Here is an 18,788-nt window from a genome sequence, read left to right on the forward strand (position 1 = left end):
AACTATTTGTAATTGCTTGTTTCACAAGATTAAAAGTGTACAGACCTGACCTGTGTACTCAGTTTTGTGGCTAACATGACCTGTGCATCGGTCGTTAAAAAAAACCACTTTGTGATCAGCAATAATTTCCATCAAGAAATCCATATTACTAATATTTCTAGAATTTTAATGTAGTTTGAATTTATAGCTGATCAAATGCAGTAACCTAAATTGCTGTTACAAGGAGACAGTTTAACTGACATTATTAATTATGGGAGAATTTAATGTTTAAGTACCGGCACTTGTATTGGTCAGCTTTATGACTGGGTCACGAAAGAGTCAGAATAGTGCTTGATAACTAGCCATTTCATCTGTTATGAGGAAATTTTCATGATATGTGATTAAAAATGAGAGTAACACCAGAAAATGATGACTTTGGGTTTTGCAGGGATCAACATAATCCTGAAAATGACAACACTGCAAACAGTGTGAACAACCAGCATTTTTATTGCATTTGAGAATGCTAATGTCAGTAATTAGTACTGACTACACACATGAATTTTTTTATTGTCTGCATCAACAGACATGGAATGATGGATTACACTGATGTAAGGAATGAGTTCCTGTATGCCTCTACAATAATCTCTTAACTGGCAGCAACAACATTCAAAGCACCATGATAACACAATGTCCTCGGTCTGTACCATTTTCCAAACAACCCTTTACAAAACAGATTTTTATTTACTGGCTTTTGACAGTGTAAAGGCTGTGATTCTCATTCCTGACATTGAAGTTACCTGAATCATGGTACTTCGATCATGATAATGTATGCTTTTCTTAGAGAAAAAGCATGTAACAAATTATCTTTACATCTTGGCACCTTGTAAAGTTCTTTTTTTAAAAAAATTATTCAACAGGTTGACACTCCCCAGTTTTAATAATCATTACTTCACTGCAACTGGCCCTGGAATTCATCATGCTAAGTATTCACGACAGCAGGAAGAGAAATGACTTTTTAAACTGTCTTCTCCAAATCCTTCAAACTTTTAAGACAGCTGCAGAGGGCAGTGGCTGGACCTTTGTAAGCGAGAAGTATCAAAACAGCCTAACACAAACAAAACTGTACAAAATGCTTCGTTCAACGGTAACTTAAAATTCTGTCAACTGTACTACAGTTAAAGCAAAAAAAAAGGGATTTTCTCCCAACTGTCAGCAACTGTCTTCCGTTATTCTCAAAGCAAGGGTTAATAAGTAAAATACATGTGCAGAACATTTTGCAGTTTCAATACATACAGTCGTTTTCAAAGCTTTCTTTTAATATAGTCAATACAAAGCAGTTGCACAAAAGCAAATGTGATTTAAACAGATTTTTTTTTGTTTTGGGGCTTAAAAGAACAGTGTTTAAAAAGAAACAGAAAAGACAAAGGCTTGCACTGACACATTGGGATATTTATGTACAATGTAACAAACCCCCACCCTTTAGAAGCAACTGTATATCCAAACGGATATGGTGACAACGTTCAGTCATTGAAATCCTGTACATAAAGAGCCTGAGGTTCAGAGTTGATTCTGCTGAAAGGCTGTGGCACCTGCTAGATATGCAAGCTCTAAGTTTGCTAGTCTTTAGACTAAACATGCAAGACATACAACTAAGTGCAACTGAGTGAAATGTTTTATTTTTCATTCCCTAAAAGTCTGAACTGAGGTATGCGTACTAACGGTTTCTCATGCTGTTAACTTTAGTCATGTCTAGCTACACATGCTGAGAATGTACTAATCTAACCATCTTATTCCCTCAAATACAGAGCTAACCAACAGGCCACTCAGTTTGAAAGCATGGAATCTCTTCTCATGATCCCATTCAGCAACTGCCTGTACATCCTCATGAAGCTGCCTGGAATGCCATTACAAATATATATTTTAAAAGACCACAGACTGCCCATTTAACAGAAAGTTGGATTATGCTGAAAAATAACTGCTGTAATGTCTCTTGTACCAAGCTAATGAGTGCACAGGAGTGTTTCTGTATGATGAACGTGGAAACGAAACGAACAATTCTGAAAAAGTGTGCCAAGGTAAATTAAATGCGAGTTACCTCGGCATCAAGGAGATTGGTCTCCAAACAAAAATGGCACACCATCTTTCAAACACAGCCTCCATAATGAGCATTTTCCTTAAGAAAAACTTATTATATGGTCCAGTTCTATCTCGAAAGCTATTCCTTTGCTCTCTGTATTACAGTTGGAATCTTGCATCTTCAGCTTTTTTTCTGCATTACTCTCATCTGCACAGAAAAGTTCTACATTCACCTTCCCTTGATGGAATGCTCCCTTTCTTTGTGGCCTCAGTGCCATAATTTCCTGGTTTGGTCACCAATTTGTACAATTAAATTTCCCTACAGTGAGCAAATTTGGTCATTATAGGAAAAAGATCTGGGTTTTCAGAGATAATACCTTTGGTTCAAACATCCACCTGGCCTGTTACAGACATTGTTAAAAGGAGACTTTAACATCACAGGTTATTGTCTGTGCATCAGTCCATTTTTAGCCATTTCCCTCTAGATTCTGGTACCTCCTTTGATCAACAATAAGAGGATATTTGGCTTCATCAGATAAAGCATCAAACAGAGAACATAATTTACCTTTAAGATCATCTTTGGTAATCTCAGAAAAAATTTATCTGATTTAAAAAACAGCAAAAATAAATAAAGCTCTGAAAGCTTTTTTTCAACTGACAACCTATATAGTCCTAAATAAATACATGAGAGTGGGGTTTTGGGGAGGTGATAGAAAATGACCAGTCGCAGTCTTGAGACAGGAAAGATGTTGAGTGTTATAGAAAACAATTCAATGACCTATATTAACAGAATTACCTTCTGCACGTAAATTTGCTTCAGGATCACATAGGCTTGCAAGATAAGCTCTAGTGACATAGCTTTCTATTTTGAAATCTACTGCGAACTTTTCTAAGTTTGCTGAAATAACAAATCTCTATTGAGCTACTTAACACAGCACTGGACATAAAATTCTTAACTGAAAAGCTTAAACTGCAGTGTAAATTTTTATTTATACAGACAACATATTTTTATGTTCTACTTGCTTTCAACTCCTGTATCTCCTTACTAGTTGCTGAACCTGAACAACAGGAATCGATCTATGGTGCATATGCAGGAGACAAGGGATAATTACTAAATATCTTTTTTTTCTGTCATTCTGTCCCCTTGTTCACTGGCTCCACCATTCCTAGAAGTGAACCTTTCTCTGGAGTTTGGAATGTTGGCTCTGCCGCTTGATACTAAAAGTTGGGCCTGCTTATTTCTGAGAGAAAGCAGACAAAATGATCAGTATTGTTAAACTGTACATACAATGAGGTTTACTTGTGGTTTTTTAAATAATCTCAATGAAGTTAAGGGAAGTGGATGACAGAAAAACTACTGTTTGTGTAACAAATCGATGTGAGGCATTCTGTCCCATTGGTTAAAAAAAAACAACATTCAACCACTGAACAACGAGGTCCTCCACAGGCCTGTGGCCGGCAATTATAAAACTGCTTGGATGCAGCAGAAGCAAACGTAGACACAATAAAATTTCAGCAAATTATTTTTCACAAATTATTTCCCTTCTCCCCTGCTCCATGAAAACAAGTGTGGATTAAAGGCAGTGATATTAAAACAATCCACTTCCAGTACTGTGCAATTCAGTTTTAGCCTCAGTCTTCCATTTGAATATGCAAGTTCTGGGAAGAGCTCTATCTGCAGTTTGAACTATTAACAGTTTTGATCAGACCCATGAGTCCAACTTGGCAGAACTGCAGTCCAAAGTCAGCTGCAAAGTCTGTGAGGGTGACAGTACAGCTCAGTAACTTTCAACACTGATGTTGACTTCAGGAGAGGAAAATCCCAAGTACCAAACAAGTCCATCCAATGTATGTAGAATACAAATTCCTTTTTTCCAACAAAAAGTAGAAAAAAATCAGAAACATTCCCCAATGGGATTCTTAATGGCACTAAAAGTTATTTAAAACATTTCATTACTTTGTCAAAAAGGGGCTGAAAATTCCTCCAAACTGCCACATTAGGGAGAGATTTCACAGGTAAGTCTGACAAGCTTTCTTTCATTTTAATCTTCATCTCAGGAAATGATGGGAAGCATGCTCATTCCATGTCTTCATTCCCTGGGTCCTCTTCAAATTCTCTGTCATTGTCCAGCTCTGGACTATGGTTTGCTGTTGTCACTAAAGACAGGGGCCCTTCCATGTCCTCTGGGTCCATTGGCTCCTCTTTAACATGGATGGGATACCTAGAACAAAACCAGACCATTTTATTTCAGACAGCAATAAAGGAAAATATTGGTTTGGCTGCAGTATTACTGAAAAGTAAAGTAAATGAGGCAGCACAATTTTTAGATGCATTAACAATGTTTGAATCCAAGTAAGAGCTCCAGAAACTAGAAACAAACTATCAAAACATTTCTATAACAAATGATTTAAAAAACTAATAAAACAAAAGATTTGCCACATTCAGAGAACACAAATTAAATGAAAATAAGTGCAACAAAGCAGCTGTTTGTCAAGCACCTTGTGGAGGCTGATCACTGTGTGAAATGCTGTTCTAGTTAACATGCAGAACCTGTGAGCTTTTTCTCTAGAGGATGACCCTGAGTGAGGTTCTATCATTAATCAACTTCAACCAAACACAGCAACCAGACATCATGATACATGCTTTAAACTCCAAATTAATGCATATTTTTACAAACTGTCAATAATGGAAGAAAAGCACTGCCAGGAAACATAGGCTGAGGGGGAAAAGCCTGCTAAACACAACAGTGTGATAAGAAACTGCATTCCTAACGAGAATAATAATGCTGTCAGTTGTAAACAAGGCAGAACATGATCCCAGCCCTTGGACTGGGCAAGGGATGCACTAAGGAGATGAGATCTGCCAAATTCTCATTACTGAATAGCACATGAATAACCCATGGGGGGAAACGTGGGTTGATTTTATGAAACCACAGTGATAACAATTGAAAAATGTCTTGTGTAAATCACATTTACAACAATCTAGTCAGAAACACAAATAGATTTTGGGGTAGCTCTGTCAGCATGCTCATGTAAACACGCCAATAAGCAAACAGTGCCTTCCTGAGTGACCAGAATTAAAATAAGACACTGTATTCAAAATGAGTTTGTTTCTTTTGCTTAACTATTATGCACTAAAACAGGAAGTAAAGTGAAAAAAAAGAGAACGCCCTTGCTGCTTTCAAAACAATCAACTTTTTAAAGACATTTATTTCTTTATCTTTTTGAAAAACTAGCAATAAATTTGGCTTTGTTTTACAACTCCCTCCACCCAAACCTGCTGTTTGACCTCATCAGTAATAAACCTTGCTGTGCATAAATTGTCTGTAATAACAGCTGCTCCAACTTAAAATTTTCCATGTTTATCTGCTGTATTTGCATGAAAATCTATTTGTTTATTTGATTTATAAGGAGAATGACTTTCAACAAATCTCCATGTTTGGAAGTATAATGTGCTTTGCCAATGTACACAACATGCTAACTTGCTTTGAGCTAACTTTGGAGCACGCCAGGATGGAAGTGCCATCTTGACGCAGTAATTAATCTACTGGCTGTGTACTTCCCAGTATTTCAAAGATTAACAAATATTTCAGAGGTTTGTAGCCACAATGAGAACATGTCTCGATTAAGAATACGTACTTTGTTACTGATCTAGTTTGTTATAAAAAAGTATATAAATCTTTCAGCAGCACGTGAGAATGTTTCATGGTGTGCTGCTACACCAGCAAGTGGACTAACGTAACTACTCAACTTCTTATGCAACACTTCGTCGGGGTATTTTATTTTCAAATCTGGTAAAAAAGCAGTGTTGATTTTATCTAAGCCGCTGTTCATGCACCACCTACCAGATGTGACACAGTAACAAGAAAGGATTCAAAGATCATGTGCTTCTGATAAATACTATTCACAGTATACAGAACAGTGAAATCTAAAAAACTTCTGTAGTATACACCAAAGTGCTTTACTGGATCAAACATATCATTAAATTCTTAATTTTAAATTTGCATGCAGCTTCTATAATAATTTCTGCATAGGATTCATATCTTACGATGCAAAGCAGATGTACAAGATGTAACAAACCACACAAGTTAATCATAAAATCTAATCTCACATATGTAGATGTTTCCCTTTAACCTACCGTGCTAAATATTGCAATAAGATGCATTTTACCAGCATCAGCTGGGGGGGGGGGGGGGGGGAGGCGGCAGTGGGGGGATTTGCTCAATAATTCCTATAAATACTGAACACCCAGAAGGACTGCACACCCACCCATCCTGCCTTACCCTTCCTGTTCCAAAATTCTACCCTGAGCACCATTCATATATAGCATGGACAGCAATCTCCCATTACTTCATACTGTTATATATGCGCTCATTATATTGCCGTCTGGTACTATAATGCTCCTATTAATTTTGCTTTTGATATTTTAAGAGTGATCTATAAATCAAGAATCCTTTCATATGAGCCTCCATTAATGCTTGGCAAGGATGCTGTTTGCAGCATATTATTTTAATCTCATAATGCAAGGAAGTGAATGAGCAGTTTTATTCCACAGAATTTATTACAACTTTCAGGTTTACAGTGGCTGCAGGCGAAATTATTCAACACCTTTGTTTGAGTGGCTGCATTGTTATCAGAGTCAATTGCTCTGCAAAATGATGCAGGGGGTTGTACTTTAAGCAGGTTATATTGAAAAAGAAACAGCTTTGCTGTAGGCCACCTTGGATCTAATCGTGCACTTTTTGAATTTGTATGCTTGTTTCAATAGTTATCTTCCTGACTGATGATAGAATCTCACTGTCTACACACCCAGGTCCTACTGCCACCTCCATTACTCGTTACAGAGTAGACCTTGCGAACATGATAGTTGTCCATCCACAATCAAGTTTCTTGATTGCTTATTCAGCTACAATTAGAAGCAAAATTTCTTCAAAGAATACAAAGGGCAAAGCTGAATATAATCTGAGCCTTTTCAATTCACTTCGAACTCAGTATCACGTACATATAGCAATGTGAGGGAGACTAATAAAAGAAAAAAAAGTTTCCTTAGATATACTAACAGACTGTTCTGCTGTGGCTGTACTGGCACCAGATGACAATGAATGTGTCACAGGAACAATGGCAAAAGCTTATGATCTGACCTGATCTTTAAACCATGATATGTAGTGCTTGCTCTATTCACTGTTTCTAGAATGACTGGAAAAGCTATCTTTTTATCACTTAAACTTTAAAAATCTATTAGGGGTTCCTGTATGGTTCTAGCTCCAACTTAAATCTGGCATGAACATCAAATCAGATATGTGGGATCTAATCTTTTAGATTTTGAAGAATGCTTTCACAATTTTTACCTATTATTGTTTTTACAGTTGTAATAGAAAAACCACGAAGTAAAATAAAAATGGTTTAACATTCATACAGCTGTACCTCCCAGACAGCATTTACAAATAACTAATCTCAGCAATAACAAAGGTGTGTCTTTTTTTCAGAACATTTTGTAATGGGTGGTGCAGTATGTTAGAACACCAAACAGACAGTGACAGGGGTGTGGTAGGATATGGTTTTGTACTTGGAAGCTCCCCTACATTAGCTTCCTGAGCACAGCTGCATTGGCAGGAGAATTAGTGAATGGAGGTCAAGGCCTTGCTAAGAAAGTCCTGGGTACAGTCAACATCAAAGACACACAAATATATTTTCTAATGGTCACATTGACTGAGATCAGTGGAGGGTGGGGATTGCCACTGATTCTCATGACTGAATATAGAAGCAGCGTGCAAGAATTAAAAAGTGTAACAAGATAAGTGGGTACACAAAATACCAAGTTATAAGTCACAGAGAACTACAGCACAAAAACATGCCCTGTGTCCCATTTAGTTCATGCCAAACTTATTTAAGTTCTTGCAGTTTTTTACTGAAGTCATCTAAAAAGCTTCCATAAGTGCTTTTTCATTTTTTTTACTTGTTAGCAAACAAGCAGATTGACAATTTAATGTGCAGGTGTTTCCCTGATAAAGTTCCATGAAACAACTGGCAACTGTGAAGTTCTACCTTCTGCTGGGTTGGTATCTTTGAAATATGATTCATCAGCTCCAGCAGTGGTCAGTTCTGGGTCTTCACAAATCCAAAACCTATCAGAATATGCATTTGACCCAACCTGAAACCATTACATAGAGTCAAGTTGAGTAACAGGCCAAAATGCAAAATCATTGCTGAATGGAGCCCCAAGTAAAGTGTATTCAGTGTAAAGTCAGAACTTTCAGTGATGTTGCATTTATCAACAGGCAAAAAGCTACTGTGAGAAATACACTGAAGTAATAAGAGCAGGGATTCAATACTGTTCAGGAGAACTGGCAAAGCAGTATGTGTGGGTATATTCTCTGTCATCTGACTCTCTCAGCTGGTTACTGCTGTACCATAACTGGAGTATGGAGAGGGTCATCTGTTTCCATGGCGATTCAATGATGAGGAAAGCATTCAAGAGAATAGTCATTCTCTAATGGAATCCCCTATTGTCTTTCAATGAGTTCAATAATGAAGCTCATGGCATTATGCAGTATCATCCCCCCCAGAGCCTTCACTGTCATCATGTGGTCTCTGGTGGAGCTCCATTGCCTTAGGCTCCTGGTTTATAAGACCATAAGACATGGGAGCAGAATTCGGCCATTTGGCCCATCAAGTCTACTTCACCATTCAATCATGGCAGATCCTTTTTTTCCCCTCAGCCCCACTTCCCGGCCTTCTCCCTGTAACTGTTGATACCATGGCCAATCAAGAACCTATCAATCTCCACCTTAATATACTCAACAATCTAGCCTGCACAGCTGCCTGTGATGATTCACAAATTCATCACCCTCTTGCATCTCTGCATCTCTGTTTTGAAAGGGCACCCTTCTAAACTGAGGCTGTCCCCTTTTTTCCTAGACTCCCCACCAAGGGAAAGATCCTTTCTCTAAACAGAAAGGCCTACTCTGTTTAGGCCTTTCAACATTTCAAAGGTTTCAATGAGATCACCCCTCATCCTTCTAAATTCCAGCAAGTACAGGTGAGAGCCATTAAACATTCCTCATATGATAACCAAAAGGAATCCTGGAATTCCTGGATTCCATTCCTGGAATCATCCTTGTGAACCTCCTCCAAATGCTTTCCAATGCCAGCATATCTTTCCTTCCCTATGGAGCCCAAGACTCTTCACAATACTCAAGGTGAGGCCTCACCATTACCTTACAAAGCCCTTACATTGTATTGCAACATATCCCTGCTCTTGTATTCTAGACCTTTTGAAATGAATGCTAACATTGTATTTGGCTTCCTCACCACCGACTCAACCTGCAAGTTAACGTTTAGGGTGCTCTGCACAAGACTCCCATGTCCCTTTGGATTTTCTTCCTGTTTAGAAAATAGTCTACACATTTATTTCTTCTACCAAAGTGCATGACCATGCATTTTCCAACATTGTATTTCATTTACCACTTCCTTGCCCATTGACCTAATCTGTCTAAGTCCTTCTGCAGCCTTCCTGTTTACTCAACACTACCTGCCCCTCCACCAATCTTCCTATCATTTACAAACTTGGCAACAAAGCCATCTATTCCATCATCTAAATCATTGACATACAGCATAAAAAGAAGTGGTCGCAACACCAAATCTTGTGGAACACCACTAGTCACTGGCAGCCAATGAGAAAAGGATCTTTTTATTCCCACTCGCTGCCTCCGGTCAATCAGACATACAAGTAACTTTCCTTTAATACCATGGGCTTTTAATGTGGTCAGCAGTGTTATGTGTGGCACCCTGTCAAAAGGCTTCTGAAAATCCAACTATACAATATCCACTGTACTATTTGTAACCTCCTCAAAGAATTCCAACAGGTTCATTTGGCAAGATTTTCCCTTCAGGAAACCACTTTGTCCTAACTTGTCCTGTGTCACCAAGTACTCCAGAACCACACTCTTAACAATTGACTCCAACATCTTCCCAAGCACTGAGGTCAGGCTAACTGGTCTATCATTTCTTTTCTGCTGCCTCCCTCCTTTCTTGAAGAGTGGAGTGACATTTGCAATTTTCAAGACCTCTGGAACAATGCCAGAGTCCAATGATTTTTGAAAGACCTCCACAATCTCTACCGCTACCTCTTTCAGAACCCTAGGGTACAATTCATCTGGTCCAGGTGACCAATATACCTTTATGTATTTCACCATTTTGAGCACCTTCTCCTTTGTAATAGTAACTGCACTCACTTCTTTACCCTCACACCCTTCAACATCTGGTACACTGCGAGATTCTTCCACAGAGAAGACTGATGCAAAACACTCATTTGATTCATCTGCTATCTCCTTGTCCGTTGTTATTATTTCTCTGGCCGCATTTTCTAGTGGTCCTATGTCCATTCTCATCTCTCTTATTTGTTTAACATACTTGAAAAAGCTTTTTCTATTTGCCTTGATAATGCTTAGAGCAGGGGTTCCCAACCTTATTTATGTCATGGGCCCCTATCATTAACTGAGGTGTCAGTGAACCCAAGGTTGGGAACCCCTGAATAAAACTGAACCAGGCTTTCTAGTCACAATTATTATTATGTGGTGACTGCTGTACATGAATGTCAGATCATAAAATGATTAGCTTAGAAGATTATGATCTTCTCTGGATTTGCACGTGAAAATGGCTACTTGGACAATGGACTTGAAGGCAGTTGCAATATATAGAAATAGCAGTGCTTAAGTCATAATAGAAACTCAGAAATAAATGTCCAATTTTTTGTCAACTGCAGTCCCAGTCAGTTGCTTCCTCATCCGTTATCACCTCATTGCTCATACCATACTTCTCAGCAAGGATAACATCTGAATCATAAAACACAGCGAATTACAAATTTCAAGAACACTGTAAAGCAGAGATGAAAATATGAATATTTATCAGCTTGAAACTTTGCTGTACATAATAAAATATAGGGTAATAAACCAATAAAGAGAGAAAAATAGATTACACATAAACTAAGTATTTGTCCCCTGTACACAGCCACGCATACAATTCAGGCCACTCCCGAGAGAATTTTTGAATACAAGAAGAAAAAGAGATCAGAAGTGTAAATACTCACATTGTTTGCAGTGGGGAACGTCCTGGACTGCTGTCACTCTCATTACTATTTGAATGCTCCACTGCACCATTTAGCTCCTCATGGATAGCACTCACCATTGTGGCTACAGTGGCATTTCCCATGGAAGCAGTAGTGTATAGAGGTATGTTATTTTCAGCCATCGAAACCTACAAAGTGTGCAATGAAATTGATATTAAACATTAATTAATTGAATCTAACAGTTCAATACTTGCTATCCATTTTCAATGCTATCAGAACTCTTTGAGCTTATTTGCTAAATGCATTGTACACACTACCATGACAGAATAGAAGATACTTAAATAACCATCTCCATGGTGGCAGCAAGGAAATATGTCTTACTAATGCTTGCAACTTAGAACAGAACTGTGCAAAAGTCTTAGGCATACACAATGAAACATTGCAAGACAAAGTTTGTGAACCCTTTGCAATTACTTGGTTTTCCGCATTAGTTATTCATAAAATGTGATTTGATCTTCATCTAAGACACAACAATAAACAAACACAATCTGCCTAAACTAATAATACACAAACAAGTGTGCCTTTATTGAACACATTGTTTACTCATTCTCAGGGCAGTCTGGAAGAACTATGTGAACCCTTGTATTTAATATCTGCTAGGGCCTCCTTTAGCAGTAATAACCTCCACCAAAAGATTTTTGTAGCTGCTGATCAACTTGCACAATGGCAAGGAGGAATTTTAGGCTATTACTCCATACAAAGCTGTTTCATTTCATCAATATTTCCAAGATACCTTGCATGGATGTGCCATAGCATCTCAATTGGTTTAAGGTCTGGACTCTGAATTGACCATTCCAAAACACAAATTTTCTTCTTTTTAACTTTTTCTGTTGTTGATTTACTCTTGCATTTTGGATCATTGTCTTGCTGCATCATCCAACTTCTATTAAGCTTCGGGTGACGGACCGCTACCCTGACATCCTCTTGTAAAAATTCTTGATACAATTTTGAATTCATTGTTTCCTCAATGATTGCAAGCTTCCAGGCCCTAAGGCAACAAAGGAGCCCCCAACCATAATGTTCCTTCCACCATGCTTCAGAGTTGAGATGAGGTTTGGTGTTAGTGTGCAGTGTCCTTTTCTTCCAAAAGAAAACTGTGTGCATTTCTGACAAAATTTCCATTTCTGCCTCATTTGTCCACAGAACATTGTCCCAGAAATGCTGTGGAACATCCAGGTGGTTTCTTGCAAACTTGAGATGTTTATTTTGGAGAGCAGTGGTTTCCTCCGTGGTGTCCTTCCATGAATACCATTCTTGTTCAGTGTTTTTCTTATGGTAGACAATGAACAGAGACTTTTTGAGAATTTTGCTGCTACCCTTGGGTTCTTTTTCACCACCTTCACCATTGCACATTGTGCTCTTAGTGTGATCTTTGCAGGGCATCTACTCCCAGGGAGAGTAGCAACAGTACTGAAGTTCCTGCATTTGTAGACAATTTCTCTTACTGTGGAATGATCAAGACTCAAGTCTTTAAAAATGCTTTTGTAGCCTTTTCCAGCTTCATGTATCTCTACAATTCTTCCTGTGAGGTCCTCTGAGAGTTGTTCTGATTGAGGCATGGTACACATAAACAGATCTTTATTGAGAAGAGAAGGCTCTGTCAGTAACCTGACTTGGCGTGTCTTTTTTTTAAATAGGGCAGGGCATCTCTACAACCCACACCTCCAATCTCATCTCACTGATTGTCACACCTGACTCCAAATAGCTTTTGTAGAAGGCATTACCCCAGAAGTTCACATACTTTTTTGAACCTAGACTGTGACTGTTTAAATGGTGTACTCAGTATTGATGAGAGGAAGTACAATTGTTAGTGTGTTATTAGTTTAGGCAGATTGTGTTTGTCTATTGTTGTGACTTAAATGAAGTTTAGATCACACATTTGATGAGAAATTAATGCAGAAAACCAGGCAATTGCAAAGGGCTCACAAACTGTTTCTTGCAACTATCTGTATATAGGGTGGAACACTGCAGCAGGACATGTGGCAGAGAAGGAGTGCCAGGAGCTGGGGGCGTGGATCACCAAGCAAGGTCATTTGATTCCAAACAACTGGTTTATTGAGCATTACAGAATGTCTCTCTGGTGCTTCCAGCTCCCTTTCCTCTCCCCCCTTTCCCAACCATGATTCCCCTCTCCTTGTCCCCTTCCCACTCTCAACAGAGAGCCATATCAGAATCAGGTTGATCGTCACTCACATATGTCATGAGATTTTTTCTGGCAGCAGTACAGTGCGGTACATAATATTACTATAATACTATGCAAAGTTATTGGGCACACTAGCTATATATATGTACCTAAGACTTTTGCACAGTATTGTACATCAGTGCCAGTTTTCTTTATTATTTATGGGTGTTAAAGTTTTCTCCTAATCTTACTTCTGGTAAGCATCTACTGTTTATTTAGTGATTCCAAAAATTATAACACTTTGGTCACACTTAAGACTTAGAAGAGAACGAAATAGACACCAGCTGAGAGTACTGAGTTTCTTTCCAAAATAAAGTTCTTTGCCTATGTTTATGGCTACTCCTATAATTACAAGAAAATTGAAAACAAATCAAATAAATGACTCTGGCACCTTGCATCCTACCTTGCATATCATGTTTATTTCCAAAATATGTTACCAATCACTTTTTTAAACATTTCACAACTCCAAATACCCATATCTTTTGGAAGTGAGAACTCATAAATTAAAAGATTCCTTGCTGACATAACTGAAGATCTGATTAGTCATGTTTTAAATATTAAAGTCTGATTTCGTGCCTTCATAAAATGTAGATGTGGTACTTTTTGTAATATGAGACAGGCAAGTTAACAATTCAAAATTCCCTGCACGGTCAATAAAATGCCAATACAAGTAGATTTGCGGTGCCACCTCTTGTGTTAAGCTAGACTATGGAAAACTGATTATTATTCACACAGGGGTTCTATTTTGTGCCATTTGTTTTTTTGTCTGATTGTCTGAAAGAGGCAGCTTCATACAGGTATCATTATAGAATAGTTAAAAGTTTCCTGAGGACTAGTCATCTGCATTTTGCATTGCTTAGAATGTCTCTACTCCAAAAATTTTGAAGTTGGTTAGGGAGCAGTAAGTAAAAGGCATCCATTTACTTTTAGACTTAAAAAAAAGGCTAATCGTAAGGCACACAAAGAACTGGCGAGAAGGCATCTAAGCAAAAACAATAAACTGCAAATTCAAATGCTTTATCATATCAGTATCAGCTCAAAGAATTGAAAGCATTTTAATGTATTGCCACAGCACTCAGTCAATCGATAACACTGGCGTTTTCTGAGTGTTTGTAATTTATTCATTGGGCAGCAGCCAGTGCTCTGAATACTAGTTTTGTAGGTAAAGTAAAGAAGCGATAAGTGGCAAGTACACACAAAGCAAACTAGTTAGGTCAGTAACTGCCACAGCACCTGATTAACTAGGCGTGCTGGGCCTCAGTTTGACAGGACGCTGCAAGCCAAGTATGTCAACTATCAACCTGAAGGGATCATCTGAAGGTTACTACTTCATTCAAGCTTAATGCATGGGGAATGCTTCTAGACAGGAGCCAGCTACTTTTCTGTACAGGGTCTACTAGGGAAATAAGTCCTTGTATTTTGAACTATTCCAAAGCATGCACCTCAGGAGTGGCCAGCAACAGCAGCAACATATTGTACTTCCCAAATGATAATTTCAGGAGTGTAGGGTATGGCACATGCTGCAATTCACACACTTGCCAAAAACCCTCAAGTTATCCAAATAGAAAACACAAAGTACACTGCAGATGCTGTGGTCAAATCAACACATACAAACAAGCTGGATGAACTCAGCAGGTCAGGCAGCATCCGTTGAAACGAGCAGTCAACATTTCGGGCCGAGACCAATTAACAATTTAACGAAATTAAAAATTAACGAAGGGTCTCATCCAAATAGAAATATCTATTGATCCGGCAATGTAATTTGGAATGGGGCATGTTACTGTGCAATAGCTGGAGGTAAAAACAAGGCACACACATCATTCAAGGCAATCAAATAAACACTACTCTTTCTGAAAAAGGATAGAGAGATGTTCTTTCTTATGTTTTATGCATTTTGATTAATTTATTTTGAATATTTCAAACGATTGACATTTTCAAGGACTGCAGATGTTAACTTATCAAAACTGCAGGTCATTTTTTTTTTAGTGATTTCCACTTCACTTTTGCTATCTATTCTTCTCACAATTTTATGGCTGCACTTCTTGGTGAACTACTTATTCTTAATCAACTTGGATCAACTCCCAAATCAATAAGCCTTGAGCTTTTCAACCCATCCCCATGCCACTTCAGCCTTTTTTGATCCACCACCTATATTTGTGCACAGAACAGCTGTGTGATGAAAACTTGCCAAGACATGCCTGAGTCAATCAGTTAATCATTCAGGTAAATTAGGGTTCACAGCAACAACGTACTTAAGACACAGAAACATTAGATGCTTAAAATAATCAGTGGAACCCTTGCAATAGATCTGCAGGAGGCTTACAAAATTGTAACTGCATACTCTATACAGTATAATATTGCTATGGTTAGATACCTTATTGGACGAGATATTGTGTTAAGCAATTGTACACACAGCAGTCACCTGCAATAGACTTCAAATAATGTATCATGTATCAGGGACTCATTACCAAGCTGTTCCACTGGGCCCTGCTATGGGCCATAATACTTTCATTGACATTTTTTTAAAGTTTACCTTTGAACAACTTCCTTTGATGCATTATTGAGGAATGCAAGTCTACAAGATACATTAAAAGTAAATACATTTTATTCAATACTTTAAAGCAGGTGAAGTATATATACAGCTAATAGAAAGAGACATATAGTCCAAATTCCAGTCTCTTTAGAGAAATTTCCTGAGGTAATAGATTGTAGGGAGACCAAAATTACAAAGAACTGTTACCACTGATTTTCTGTCTAAAGCTAATGTTTTCCTTATTGAAGAAACTAGTGGAAAAGGAGAAAGAGCCTGCAATACAATCCTAAGACTCTGACATCTTTTTAAAGGTAAAGATAATGCTTGGCTCAGGACTGAAATGACAATTCCAGTGCTACTTTCAGGATACTTGCTTGAAATTATATAGGATGTGGAAATTCTTATGGATTTCAATACCCTGTCATTGCTGAATGGGGGAAGGGGGGAAGTGTTATTTTGTTTTAAAGTACAGTAGCTAGTTTAGTGAAGTACTGGCACCTGTGGATGATGGATATGAACATTATTACTTACTTGTAGCCGTAGGAAAAAAGAGTAACAGCAAAAAGGAACACATCCTCTGGAGCTGTACTTGAAACTTCTAAAACTCAATGCAACAAAGCTTTCTACGACCCTTGAGGTCTATAAAGCAGACCACCTACAATCACACTATTTTCTAAGAAAGGATGTATCAAGGTGAACTTCTCCATTAATCAGTTTGCTGCCTCTGAATGAAATCCTTGACTAATAGCATGTGTGCAAAAGCTAACAAATTTGTAACTTTTCCAAGGACAACCAGAGAAAAGTGGGAATAGCCCTGCATGCTGCATATATTGGAAGGTTCCCATGAGTGTGGGGTGTTATTGACTGCATCCAAACAACATCAAGGCCAATGAACCAGCAACCTTCATGATACAAAGAGGTTTTCACTCCATTAATGTTCAGCAGGTGCATGCGAGATTGGCATTAGGGAATCGTATAGATCTATTGTCAGTTTCTTTGCAGTTTATAATTATGCCTTGAAACCATGCCAGACCTATATTCTACCCAGACCCAGCACAGATGTCAAAGGCTGGCTGCTAGGCAACAACTGCTGTCCCCTTCACACCTGGCTAAAGATACCCTTCCAACAACCACACTCTACCATCACTGAGCACAGCACTGCTATGCTCAAACAATATTTCTACCGACAAGATAGACCTGAGAATTTCCTATAACATAGCCTGGACAGAAAAGCGTACTGCCTTTAAGCTTGGCCAATGAGTGTTATCTGGGGGATGTCCACTGAAAATGAAAATCATACTCATTTTATGTTACTACGTTAGAAGGTGCATCTTACTTTACATATTCCCCACCTTAACCTAGACAATATGCTGAGTTTTAATGGCTTCATTCAATGACTACTCGCATATGAATCAAGCATCCTATCATTCTTTAAGACTTTACTGCATTACTAAGAGAATACATATGTGTGTGTGTGTGTGTGTGTGTGTGTGTGTGTGTGTGTGTGTGTGTGTGTGTGTGTATATTATATATATACACACACAAATGTAAATACACATACATAAACTTATACGGTACATTTACTGTATGAATCATACTTCACAGATTACTATTTTTAAATTGGCAATTTTCAACTGTAGATCATTATACTCTTGGAAATCAAGGATTACTGAAGTGAAAAGACTTGTATTCATATCTACGACTTTTGCTAATAACTATATTGAAAATATAATATATGGGTTTATAATTTTGTCGAAGAAAGATTTATGTCCTTTTCATTTATATATCTATGACCCATTACCAACAGGACAAGAAGGATTTCGAAGGCAATTCTATTTAATGTTCATGGAATCAAGAATAGTCAAATACTGCATTTTTAACAATGAATATTCAGCAGTTTGAATTAATGCCCTGGCGTAATTAACAAAAGCAGTGTGGTTTGTAAAATATCTTGTAACAAGTTTGACATATCTGCATTTTCCAGCTCTGTATCAATAGTAATGGCATTTAAGGTACTGAGCACCTCAATTATGTTATAGGTTATTATAAAACAGAGCACACTGGCACTACTCACAGTACTGAAACAACCTCACAGAAAATCTGCATAGCTTAAAGAGAAACATAATGCACAAACATTCAGCACATATATATGGGCAAGAAAGGAGTAGCTTCTGAAATGTCATATGCAAAAGAAATCCTGCATTAACATTGTTTAAACACATGAAGCTGTGCAAATGCAAGTAGCAGGGCATGGTACAACAAATAAATATCCTTAAGGAAATAACTTTCCCGAAGAAAGAAATGTGTCCCAGGTCAGTGGCACCGTGGTGGGTCTGAGGCTCAGCAGGGAAGGGTAAAGTCAGGCAGAGCCATAATAATAGGAAACTTTATTATTAGAGGGATAACAGGAGATTCTTTGGCTGTGGAAGAGATGCCAGGATGATGTGTTGCTTCCCAGATGCCAAGGTCATAGATGTCTCAGAGCGGCTGCAGAGCATTCTCAACAGGGAGGATGGCACCAGTGACATAGGTAGAAAGAAGGAAGAGGTCCTGCAAATTGAGAATTGGGAGTTTGGAAAGAGGCTGAAAAGCAGGACCTTGAAAGTAGATTTCTGTGGATTACTTCTGGTGCCACGTGCTATTCAAGGTAGGAATAGAAAGAACAGATGAAGGTGTGGCTGAGGAACAGGTGCAATGTTTTCAAGCTCTTGAATCTTTGGAATATCTTCTAGGACAGGGGCAGCTTGCTACTTAACTGGAGGGCATGAACTATCCGAGCTGAGAGCTTCATAGTGCTATTCGGAAGAGTTTAAACTAGTTTGGCAGGGGAATAGGGACAAGAGCACCAGGTCAGAAAGTGGAAGATTCAGAGGAAGGTAAATGACATGACC

At 38.2% G+C, this 18,788-nt stretch overlaps 1 protein-coding gene across 8 annotated transcripts in view; it reads right to left on the reverse strand.

The window, feature by feature from the left end:
* Positions 1-468: 468 nt before the first annotated feature.
* foxp1b (forkhead box P1b) overlaps positions 469-18,788 on the reverse strand; it is a 528,108-nt gene continuing 509,788 nt past the window's right edge. For all 8 annotated transcript variants that reach the window (XM_073072380.1, XM_073072379.1, XM_073072378.1 and 5 more), the window contains 2 exons: positions 11,144-11,310; positions 469-4,277 (listed from right to left, as the gene is read on the reverse strand). In XM_073072380.1, the coding sequence (XP_072928481.1) occupies positions 4,133-4,277; positions 11,144-11,310 (312 nt within the window). In that variant the 3' untranslated portion in view covers positions 469-4,132. The remainder of the gene's footprint in view (positions 4,278-11,143; positions 11,311-18,788) is intronic.

The sequence above is a fragment of the Hemitrygon akajei genome, chromosome 19 (genome assembly GCF_048418815.1).
Source record: "Hemitrygon akajei chromosome 19, sHemAka1.3, whole genome shotgun sequence".
NCBI lineage: Eukaryota > Metazoa > Chordata > Chondrichthyes > Myliobatiformes > Dasyatidae > Hemitrygon > Hemitrygon akajei.